Source organism: Malaclemys terrapin, chromosome 12, assembly GCF_027887155.1.
Source record: "Malaclemys terrapin pileata isolate rMalTer1 chromosome 12, rMalTer1.hap1, whole genome shotgun sequence".
Taxonomy (NCBI): Eukaryota; Metazoa; Chordata; order Testudines; family Emydidae; genus Malaclemys; species Malaclemys terrapin.
The window spans coordinates 49,158,796-49,171,411 of record NC_071516.1 but is presented as its reverse complement, the minus strand read 5'-3'; the positions used below and the strand labels follow the sequence as shown (position 1 = coordinate 49,171,411).

At 47.2% G+C, this 12,616-nt stretch overlaps 1 gene segment (V, D, J or C); it reads right to left on the bottom strand.

Moving 5' to 3' along the window:
* Positions 1–9,261: 9,261 nt before the first annotated feature.
* Positions 9,262–10,257, bottom strand: LOC128846270 (immunoglobulin heavy variable 1-18-like). The segment is given in 2 exon segments: positions 9,262–9,698; positions 10,180–10,257. Coding segments are annotated over 2 exon segments (483 nt in total).
* Between the last annotated feature and the right edge of the window lie 2,359 nt (positions 10,258–12,616).

Genomic DNA, 12,616 nt, shown 5'->3' with positions numbered 1-12,616 from the left:
CTTTCCCGGGAATCTGTTGAACCCAGCTGGTCCCATAGCTAGTGAATGTGTAACCAGAGCCTTTACAGGACACCTTCACAGACCCCCGGCTTCTTCACCTCTGCCCCAGACTGGACCAGCTGGATTTGAGCCTTTACCCCTGTGGAGAAAGAAGCCGGGTGAGAATTCTTGTGGCTAGTTCTGGTTTCCCCCCCACTCCTTGTCCCAGTGAAATTCACCTACCCGGGAGAGCTGCCAACAAGAGGAGAAAACTGACCCAACAGTTCATGGCTATTCTTCTCAGCACCCCTGCAGTAGCAGAACAGTGACTGCTGCACAGAGCATCCACTGAGGGCCCGTCACTGCCTTTTGAAAAGGAAAAGGGGCTCCCTCCTCATTTGCATATGGAGCCGGCACACCCTCCAATGTATAAAACCAGATACTCAGAGGAGTAAGGCTGGGAACTTGCATGATAAACTCAGAGAGGTCCATGCACTCCGGGCCAGGGGTGAGGTGCGCCCCAAATTTCACTCTCCACTACTTGTATGGCCCCATCACTGTAGAATCTGATCACCTCACAATCTGTTATGCATTTATCTGCACAGCGCGTCTTTGAAATAGGAGGGGTCATTCCTACTGTACAGGTGGGGAAACTGAGGCACTGAGATAAAGTGACCTGCTCAAAGTCACACAGGAACTCGGTACCAGAGCAAGGAGTTGAAGTAACATCTCCCAGATTCCAGGTGAGCTCTAACCACTGGACCATCCTTCTTCTCCGTCCTGCAGAGCTTTAGCAATGTGCTGCACTTTGTGCACATGAGTAATCTTAGTCATTTAAATGGGCCTATTCGTATGAGTAAATGTAAGTAGGGGCTTGTCTACCGGGGGGAGTGATGCGCTCTGCAGGGGGTTGATTTCTGTTTGAAACACTCCTATGTTACAGTGCACCAGCAGGGTCTACACAGACCAACCAACGCGCAGTACATTGGTGAGCTTTAGCAATGACCCCCCGCCGAGTGCATTAGCCTACCATGTAGACAACCCCCCTGTGTTTACAACTTTGTATACTTCAGGGTTCAGAATGGGTTTTCAAAGACACCTTTCTTTATATTTCAAGGTGGTTTGAGCATTGAAATCCCTAAATCTTTTTGACAGACCCAACCCGATTTCCTGTGACCGGGATTTCCTTGAGAACTAAACCCCCATCAGGTGTCTCTGCTGTTCTCATGTGCTGCAGAGAAAACGCAATGATAACGTACTAAGTCAAGTTACTTGAGGAGCAACAAAAGATTTGGAGGGGGCAGATCAATAGTGCCCAGGGCCCTGAACCAGAACAGAGACCCCGTTGTGTAAAGTGCTGGGTGCACCCCTAGAAGAAACAATCCCGGCTGTGAGCTTAGGGAGCATCGTCAAAGGCATGAATGGGGGATAAGCAGCCAGTTCACTTGGATTATTTTTTCAATGCACTTTGGGCCTTTGAAATTCTCCCCCTTAAAATGTAAGGTTAGGGTTTGCAAGGAAGCCTAAGGCAGGTAAGTGTTCAAAGCCCATAACTGGACAGGGTGCCTAACTCCCTTTGGTACCTTTGAAAATCCTAAATGCCTAAAGAGACAAGACAGACAAGTACATTCCTTTTGAAGCACCAATTTTAGCATCGGTTGAGATTTTCAAAAGATCAGAAAGGAGGGACACGGCCAAATCCCATTGCATTTAAGAGGAAATCAATAAGCAGCAGGTTTAACACTAAAGAAGAGGAAGTACTTTTTCATGTAGCGCACAGCTAACCTGTGGAACTCATTTCCATGGGATGGTGTGATGGCCAAAGCTATAACATGGTTAAAAATGGATACATTCATGGATAAGTCCATCAATGGCTCTTAGCCGAGATGCTCAGGGATGCAACGACCCTAAATCTCCGACAACCTGAAGCTGGGAGTGGAAGACAGGGATGGAGCGCTGCATAACTGCTATGTTACGTACACTCCCCCTGAAGCTCTGGTGCAGGCCCTGTCAGACAGGATACCGGGCAAGGCGGGCCGTGGTCTGAACCAGACTGGCAGCTCTTATGGTCAATAGGATCTGGGTTTCTGACTCTCTTCGGGTTTGTCTACACAGGGATAGACCCGCTGCTGGCCTGGGTCAGCTGACTCAGGCTCTGGGGCTGAGAAATTGCTGTGTAGATGTTGAGGCTCAGGCTGGGTCTGAGCTCTGGGACCCTGAGAAGGTTGAGAGTCCCAGAGCTCGGGCTCCAGCCCCAACATCTACACAGCCATTCTTAGCCCTGTGGCCCCGGCCAGCTGACCCAGAGCAGCCACGGTCGTGCCCTGGGGCTTTTATCCCCCTGGAGACGGACCCTTAGGCGCCTTTGGAAATGCTAAGCAGAGTGCTTCGCTGAATCAGGGCCTTTATCTCAATCCTTCAAGATGCTCCAAATTCTGGAGCCCTGTTGACTTCCACTTGCAGGACCAGGGACTTGGTCAAAGGAAAGATGCAAGAGGTGAAGGACACAAAGAAAGGGTAGGTCTGGGGGAGTAGGAAGTAGAGTAAGAATAATATAAACATGTCTGTCTGTCTGTCTGCTGCTTACCTTACAGAGGCAGAATCCTTTCTATGGAAAAAATGCAAAAACTTTCCATCAAAACTTTAAGGGAATTGGGTTTTTGACTAAACAAAGATGTTTGTAGAAAGAGTCCGCTTTCCTCAGAAATAAATAAACTTTTTCATTGATGGAGAGTTGAATTTTTCTGCTGAAAATTTCAATAAAAGGAAAGTTTGAAATTCTCAGCAGAAGAGAAAAGCATTCTCGCATTAGCCCACAAATGATGTTTTATCCTCTGCAGATGTCTTTGCATGAAGGACAGATGTTATTCTAAGCTGTGTCGATGTCTTTAGCGGATGCCAGGTAATGTAGACCCCGGCTACCATCGGATGGCCTGGAGATGAACTGGAATCTCCCACTAAGGAGTTTTTGAATGAACAAGGGTACATTTTCCATCACTGTGCTCACCCCATCTGGCACAGTAATACACAGCTGTGTCCTCAGGCTTCAGCCCAGTCATTTGCAAGAACAGCAGGTTCTGGGTGTTGTCTCTGGAGATGGTGAATTGCCCTTTAACCGAGTCTGTGTAGTATGTGGTGTCACCAGCCCCGTTTGTAATTGAAGACACCCATTCCAGTCCTTCTCCTGGAGCCCTCCGTGCCCAGTGCATACCGTGGCTAGTGTACGTGTAGCCAGACACTTTACAGGAGAGTTTTGCAGAGTCTCCCGGCTTTTTAACTTCTGCCCCAGACTGGATTAACTGGATTTGAGACCAGACACCTGCAAATAGACAAATATTAAAGATCTCGGCCGTGATTCAGCAAAGCATGTAAGCGCGTTCTTCAGTGCTCTGGAGAATCAAAGATTGAACTGAATGTTCCCTTTGGCTGTATTTGTTTCCTTCTTTATCCCAGGTGCCTCGGAGGTTCTTACCTGAGAGAGCTCCCAGCAGGGAAAGAAAAATGAAACACATCATGTTTATTTTTGAATCAGAAATCTACTGGAAGAGACGAAGATATGCAGCACAAAGTAGGGTACTTGGGCTGTGCCAGAGAAGGAGACGTTCTCTGGCTCTTAAAAAAGAAGTTGCCCTACTTAATTTGCATGAGACAGTTCAAAAAGTCTTTAAAGCCAGGCAGCAAACAAAGGGGTAGGAGAGCGGGAAGAGGCAGTAACAATAGGAGTAGGTTTCCAGTGTACTTAGGTTAAGATTTCCCAAACTGCCTTTCTTCCTAATATAAACCAGGCAGCTAAATGCCTTTAGGTGGCTTTGAAAATCTCAGCCAGAATTAATACTAGAAAGGGGGGAGGGCAAAAAACCCAACTGGTTTCAAGACTGAGCTTGATAAACTTATTGTGTGTGGGGGGTATGATGAGTTGGCCACATGCCATTGCAGGCACCTCTACAACTGCTGGTAGCAAATATCCCCAACGGGCAGTGATGGGACACTAGACGGGGAGGGCTCTGAGTTACTACAGAGAATTCTTTCCCAGGTGTCTGCCTGGTGGGTCTCGACCACGTGCTCAGGGTCCAACTGACCGATATTTGGGGTCATGAAGGAATTTACTGCTCCTCCCCCTGCCAGAGCCTTTCACTGCTGGGTTTAGCTACACAGGCAGTGAGTGTGGATGCCGCCTGTGTATTTCAGACCATGTCTCAGGTTTGTCAAGATCATTCTGAATTCTAATCCTGTTCTCTAAAGTGCTTGCAACCCCTCCCAGATTGGTAACATCTGCAAACTTTATAATGCACTCTCTCTGCCATTATCCAAGTCATTTATGGAGCTATTGAATAGAACCCAGGACAGATCCCTGTGGGACCCCACTCGATATTCCCTTCCAGCTTGACTGTGAATCATTGATAACTCCTATCTGAGTACATTTTCTAACTAGTTGTGCACCTACCTTATAGTAGGTTCATCAGCCTATATTTCCCTGGTTTGCTTATGAGAAGGCTGCCTGGGACAGTATCACATTTCTTACTAAAACTGAGATATACCACATCTACTGCTCCTCCCCCCATCCACAAATCTTCTTACTTGGGCAAAGGAGGATGTGAGGTGGGTTTGACATGACTGACTGTTTCTTGTCACCTTATCTTCTAGGTACTTGCAAATTGATTATTTGCTCCATTCTTTCTGGGTACAGAAGTTAAGTTTAGTGGTTTATAATTCCCGGGTTTCCCTTATTCCGCTTTTTATTGAGAGGTACCACTTGCCCACTTCCAGTCCTCTGGGATCTCTCCTGTCCTCCTCCGAGTTCTCAAAGATAATGGTTAATGGCGAAGATCTCTTTGGCCAGTTCCCTAAGTATTCTATGATGTATTTCATCTGGCCCTGCTGACTTGAGGACATCTAACTTGTCTAAGCACAGGCGACATGTGGGAACAATATAAATACCTATGACAGCTTGAGGGCTAGAGCTAAAATATGGCTTATAAAAAGAAGACCTGCAAATTCATATCCTTAGTGCCCTGCCAGAGTCCTTTAATATCTGTGCACCTGCAGGGCTAGGACACAAGGAGGGGTCTGTGCAGCTAATGTCTAGACACCATGAGCGCTTTATCCAGCATCAACAGCATATTTTGGCTGAATTGTCTCTTCAGTCTAGTGGCCTTTAAAGGTATTATGGGTTCCTGCATTTGACAGGGATATTTGGGACTATTGTGCATTATGGGCCTGGTGCAAAGTTCACTAAAGGCAAGGGGAGGACTTCCAATGGTCTGAGTGGGGTTTGGACCAGGGCTCATATGAATGTTGACTGGTATTTTTCGAAGGGGACTTAGGGAGTGGGGTATCTAGTTCCATTGACTTTACCCTTTGAAACTTCCAGATGCGATTCCCAACACTTCATTTCCCCCCCCCCCACAGGTGTTTGGTCACAGGCCCAGCTGGTAGAGTCTGGAGAGGATGTGAAAAAGCCCAGAGACTCTACACACCTGTCCTGTAAGGCTTTTGGCTTCTCCATCAGTAGCAACTGGCTGGATTGGATCCGCGTGCTCCTGGGATGGGACTGGAGTGGGTCTCCAGTATAGATAGTGCATGGACCCCATATTACCTCGATTCAGTGAAAGGGCAATTCACCATCTCCAGAGACGCCTCCAATAACCTGGGGCATTTGCACATCAGTAGCCTGAACCCTGAACTCACCGGCCTGTATCACTGTGCTAGAGTTATGGGATCCCACAGTGATTCAGACCAATGCAAATGCCTTAATGGGATCCTCCAGTGGAGAAAGTCACTAAAGGAAGTGAAATACTCTGACTACCTTTTGCTTCAGTCACAGAGCACAAGAGAAAGCACAGAGAATCCTAGAAAGGTGGGCCTGGAAGAGGGACTTGAAGAGGTCCTCTAGCTGACCCACCTGCACTGAGGCAGGATTAGACATGCCTAGACCACCCCTAGTGGAAGCTTTCCTCGTCTGTTCTTAAAAACCTCCAGTGATGGGGATTCACAACTTCCCTAGGTAACTGGTTCCAAATGCTGATAGTTAGATATGCTTAGCCCTTGAAAGGTCCCCCGCCCCTCCCGATATCTAACCTAAATCTCCCTTGCTGGATTTTTCATTTATTTATGTTCTAAAAGACATAGAATCCTAGAGACGATAATTGCTAGTGATGGAGAATCCACCATGACCCTTGATAAGTTGTTCCAATGGTTAATTCACCTCAAGGTCAATTTAAAAAATCACCTTATTTCCAGCTGGACATTGTCTAGCTTCAGCTTCCAGCGTTGGATCCTGTTATACCTTTGTCTGCTAGACTGAGGAGCCCGTTATCCAATTTCTCGTCCCCATCTAGGTACTTGGAATGCAGCCAAGTCACCCCTAAATCTTCTCTTTGTTGAGATAAAACAGATTGAGGTCTTGGAGTTTCTCACTGTAAAGCAGGTTTGTCTAACGCTTTAATCGTTCTGGTGCCACTTCTCTGAACCGTCTCCAATTTATCAACATCCTTTTTGACCTGTAGCCACTGGAAGTGGACACAGCATTCCAGCAGCTGTCGCACCGGTGCCAATAACAGGGGTAATATAACCTCCGATTCCAACTGGAGAGTCCCTGTGTTAGGGAACTACGTGACTCTTTAAAATTGTCCATGGGAATAGGACATTTCAGGAGCTGTCTTGTACATACCGCTCTGAGGCCATGACTCTTACACTAGGCTTTTCCAGCCCCATTGAGAATCCCAGCCAATATGGCTACACATGCGAGTAAAGGTCAGCATGGGTGTGAGTATTTCCAGGACTGGGGGCTGAGTTTTGCTGAGACACAATAGGACATTTTAAGGGCTCTGCATATTTGATGCCACAGTCAACAATGACTTCTTCTTTCAGGGGAGTTTATGAATGGCCATGAATGTGTGTTTTCTCACTGTGTATCTTGCACAGTAATACACAGCGCTGTCTTCAGATTTCAAGCTGTTCATCTGGAGATATGTTGTGCTGATGGAGGTGTCCACGCTGATGGTGGTTCACCCTTTCAAAGCCTCAGGGTAGAAAGGGTTGAAATTGTCAGTCCTAATCGTTGCTACCCACTCCAGGCCTTTCCCCGGAGCCTGTCAGACCCAGCTCATGGAGTAGTCAGTAAACGTGTAACCGGACGCTTTGCAAGTGAGCTTCACGGATTCTCCAAGCTTTTTCATTTCTGCCCCAGACTGAACAAACTGGATTTGGGACCAGACACCTGTGGATAAACAGGAAGAATGTGTAAGCATCTGTTTGACTTCTCCACCTTTCCCCTTGTAATTCAAAAAAACCCCTCTGTAAAGTATTGATAGTAACCCTGTCTTTCTCCCACCCTTTATCTACCTTGACTGTTTAGATTTTAATCTTTTTAGGGCAAGAACAGTTTCTGTCTGTCTGTACAGAGCCCAATGCATGGGGCTTTGGTGTCAGTCTGGATCGCTAGGGGCTACCACAATACGGCTTCTGAGAAATGCATGGCTCTTTTTGGACATGCTCACCTGTTAGAGTTGCTAGCAGGAAGAGGAAGCAGAGAAGAGGGGCCATGGTTGCCGTTCTCAAACACCAGCTTCTGTGGAGCCAGAGAGAGCAAATTGCCTTTGCAGGTGAGTTTTTCCTCGGAGGTTTTAAACAGGCGATGCCCCTTCTTCATTTGCATGTGGACAGTGCAGTGGACTTAAAAGTCCTGCAGTCTGAAGAGCTAGGGCTGGCTTGGTGCATCAGTGCAGCTTGTCAGCCCGTCTATTTCTGTTACGTGATCCCACTGCTCTTCCGTCTCATCTCGTCTGTTCTTCTGCATGGTGCTTGGTCGCCTTTGGCACACAAAGCAACTCTTGAGATCTAGGGGAGTAAAGGGCTTTAGGCCCTCAACTCCCATTGCCTTACAATGGGACTTGGGCACCTAACTCCCTTAGGTTCATTGTGCTTGGAGGAGCGAAAAGAGAACCTCTACTCTACCTTAATTGAATTCCAACATGTCATATTAGAGCTCCTTGCCTTATTTGAGCTTCATTTTCGATCTTTGCCCTTCTGGCTGGAAAGTATAAGACTTACAAGAGCCCTGTGTTGTAAAGAACAGATGAACTAGCTCTGAGGCGCACTGAGGATGGACTAGATGGGGGGCAAAAGGGGTTACAGAATTCAGGAGAAATGTCCCAAGAAATGGGAGACCCCAACGGTCCATGTCGTTCAGTCTGTTTTCTCCAGCACCAGCTGCTTCAGAGGAAAGTGCATGAGACCCTCTTGCAGCCCGTTCTAGAATACTCTGCACACGAAGGGAAACTTCTTCCCAACACCTCCTTGGTTCTGCGTCTGTGCATCCGTTTTTGCGTAGGTGGAGGGAGAGATCACAAAGCTAGGAGCACCAAGGAGCTTAGGGATGTTAGACCCTGAAATAAATGGTATTTATGTGCTAGGTACCCTGAGCCTCCTTTCACAATCCCAGCCTGACACTGGGGCTGAGTGAACTTCACAGTGAGAATTCAGGCACTGGGTAAGCTTAGGTGCCTACAGGCAGGCCCGGCTCTGGGCACCAGCCGACCAAGCATGTGCTTGGGGCGGCACCTTATAAGGGGCGGCCAATCTTGGGGTGGGGGGGGCACTCGAGGTTTTTTTTCTATTGTTTTTGTTTTGGCCGGGTGGCGCTGGGCGGGTGGGTTGTTTTTGTTTCGGCAGCGTGGCGTGGCGCTGCGGGGGGGGTGTTTGATGGCGCGGCGCTCGGGGGGTGGGTTGATTTTGTTTCAGCGGCCCGGCGCTCCTGGGGGGGGGTGTTTCAGCAGCGCGGCGCTCGGGGGTGCTTCGGTGGGGTGGCGTGGCGCTCGAGGGTGTTTCGGTGGGGTGGCGCGGCGCTCAGGGGGGTGTTTTGGCAGCGTGGCACTGGGTGTGTGTGTTACAGCAGCGCGGCGCTCGGGGGTGTTTCGGTGGGGTGGTGCGGCGCTCGGGGGGGTGTTTTGGCAGCGTGGCACCAGGGGGGTGTTACAGCGGGGCAGCGCTTGGGGCAGCAAAAAAGTTAGAGCCGGCCCTGCCTACAGGATTGGGCAGCAGCTGAATGGGGGTTTTGTGAATCTAGCCCTTAGGTGTCAACACTTTCCCTTGTGTAGGTGAATCGTTCCATTGAACTCAGGGGCTAGGAACTGCAAAGGAACCCAAGGGAACTAGGCACCTAACTACCTGTGAAGTTCAGTAGGATTTGGGTGCCTAACTCCCTTAATTCCCACAGAGAAGCCCAGCCCATGTGACTACTCATGTGAGTAAAGGTAAGCATGTGTGTAAGTGTTTCCAGGATCAGGGCTCTAGATTTGCTGTGACATTGGGGTATTTTTGGGGGCACTGCATTTTTGATACCACTGTCAGCAACAGTGAGCCAGTTCTGTCGGGGTTTATGAGTGGCAGGGACGTGTCTTTTCTCACTGTGCGTCTCGCACAGTAATACACAGCAGTGTCTTCAGATTTCAGGCCATTCATTTGGAAATACGCTGTGCTGAGGGGGACATCCACACTGATGGTGACTCGCCCTTTCAGATTTTGGGGATAGAAGGTCTCGAAAGTATCTGTCCTGATGGATGCTACCCACTCCAGTCCTTTCCCGGGAGCCTGTCGGACCCAGTTCATTCTGTACTCATTAAATGTGTAGCCAGACGCTTTACAGGTCAGCTTCATAGACTCTCCAGGCTTTTTGATTTCTGCCCCAGACTGGACAAACTGGATTTGGGACCGGACACCTGCTGATAAAGAGCAAGAATTAATGAGTCCTTTAGGTGCCCCACATTTCCCCCCACCTTGCCAGATACCCATCCTTAGTCTGCCTTGTCTAGTCAAGGTGAGATTTTCAAAGCCAGGTAGCGCATACAGCTGTCCAATTCCCACTCATATAAATGGGAATGTGGGGCCAACCCCCAAGGCAGCTTTGAAAATCTAAAGCCAGGCAGTTCAGAACAGCGATTACATCTCGCTTTGTACAGGGCCTATCACAAGAGACCAGTCTCATCTGGCTCTTTGAAAAATTACTGTTCTAATATCAACTGTAAGGTCAAAGTTAATACTAATTCCACTACTATTACTTTTGCTAATGCTATTTCTATGTCTCCTAGGGGATTTGAATGCCAAGTCCCACTAATTTGAATGGGAATGGAGTGTTTCAATCCTTGGGCAGCTTTGAAAGTCTGACTCCAAACCGCATAAGCTGCCTTTGCTCATTCTTACCTGATAACACTGCTGCTAAGAAGAGGAAGCTTAGCAAAGGGGTCATGGTTGCTTGGATAAAAGAGCGTCTGAGGAGGAAAAGGAAGCAAATTCCTTTTGCTGGTGACAGTTCCCACTGAGGCTTTAAAGAGGAAATGGCCCTACCTCATTTGCATATGGGTAATGGTGTAACCTTAAAAGTCACGGAGCGTGACAGGGTGGAGTTTGTCTGATGCACTCTGGAAAGCACTAGATTAGATGTGACGTAGCAAAATTTTCTGCGCAGGGAATGTACCCTTTCACTTTTGCCCTGCACAAAGAGATCTTTGGAGCAGTGCTGCAAATATTAACTACTCTCCTCCTTTGGACAGATGGGTGAAGCCAAGGCACAGATGATTCGTCTAAGACCACACATGGTATCTGTCAGACTAGAGTTTTGTAAATGAACCCGGATTCCCCTGGCTCTCAGACCAGTGCATAAACTGCAACCTTGAACTCTTAAAGCAGAGAAGTGTCCAGAATGATCAGACTTAATGGCAACAGAAACTCTGGAAGGGCTGTTAAGCCTCTTGCTTCAGAGTTGAAGCCAATCTCTAGTTATTAGACACCAGGATGAGACCTACTTAGTGACAGGTTATACCACATCTGCCTATGGCGTGGTTCTTACACCCTCCTCTCAACATTTGAGCCTGACCCCCATGTAGGTACTGCATAATCCTGGGGAATAACTAACAAGGGCCATAGGAAGAGGTATAGTAGATTTCACCACGGAAATGTTAGCATAATTCACATAGACAGAAGGTGTGGCTTTGTCCCACAGAATTAGTTTGAATTATGGTAGCACCCAAGGGCCTAATAGAAACTGGGACCCCCTCTACCTAGGCACTAATATATACCTAGATATTCCCTTTCCCAAAGTGTTTATGGTGTAAACAGACAAGGGATGGGAGGGAAATCAGAAGTTCAGTGGCTTATGAATACATTAAGGGGTGGGGGTCAACACCGAGGCGGGGGAAGAACTATTAAGGCTAAAGGATAATGTTGGCACAAAGAACAAATGGAGACAAACTGACCACAGACACATTTTGCGGGCAATAAAGATTCTAACCTTTGAAGGGGTGAGGGTCTAGCCCAGCCTCCCACTAGAGATAGTGGGGCCAAAATAACTAAGTCGTTTTAAGATGGAGCTTGATGAATTTATGAGCCAGGCTATGTGACAGGATTGCCTGGGAGAGAAGGAACTGGATCCAATGACCCAAGAGGTCCCTTCCTGCCGTGCGTTTCGATGAGTTTCCCAAGATCACACAGCCCGTGCACGGCAGAGACAAGAATAGACGTCAATTCTCCTGCCTCCTAGCTCCGTTTGGAAGTATTAGACTTTTATCAGTAAATGTTGATTTCACTGTACACACACAGACCAAAAATATTTCCATTGATAATAGTTGAAATTTACAGATAGACAAAGTAAGAGAAATGCTGCTTGTGAACTTAGTTTGATTTAAGAATATTTACATTGTATACTTTGACATGATGTTGACCATTTGTGTTTAACACTTTAACTTTTTAAATCTCGACATCTACCATTATTTAATGTGTCCAATCCCCCAACTGTGAAAATTTAGATAAAAATAAAAAAAACCTTAAAATAAATATTATCTGAAATTATAGCAAAATAAAAATTGAACTCTGCCAAGCCAACTCATATTCCAGTACTCTGTTCACTGGATCAATTTTATGAGTGGTAAGAGACTGCTGATGTTTCAAGCTAAATACATTCACGGGGAGAAAATATCAGGAGCTAAAGGGATCTTTTAACATTCTGGATAAAGACATAAGAACCAATGACTGGAATTTAAAGCCAGACATTCCAAGTAGAAATCCACATTGTTGACAGGGAGGATGATTAACTTTTGCAACAAGGAAATGGCAGATTCTCCATCTCTCAAGGTCTTCCGATCAAGAGAGGATGCCTTTCTGGAAGATACTTTAGTCAAACACAAATTACTGGGCTCAATCCAGAGGCAATTGGATGAAATTCTTTGGTCTGGGTTATGGAGAAGATCAGACTGGATGAACTAATGGTTCCTTCTGGTCTTAAAAATCTACGAACATAATGGATCTGAGTCAGGGACCAATGAACTCAAGGGAAAGACTCCCAGTGACTCAACGCTCCTTGGCCCAGGCTTACGGCTCAATAACAGAAGGTCCTGCTTCTAATGCTGAGGATGTTGCTGTGGATTGAGTGACATTAGCCTCTGGGTTATTGTACGAGCCTGCGATACAGTGGGCAGCACAGTAATACGTTGCACTGTCATCCGCCTGCAAGTTCCTCATTTCTAAGTGAACCATGTTGTTGGTGTTATCCCTCGTGATACTGAACCGCGGCCGAAGAGACTGCAGCATGTTCGTTGAGACCCCACTTGTGCTGACCTCTCCGATCCAGGTCAGTCCAATCTCA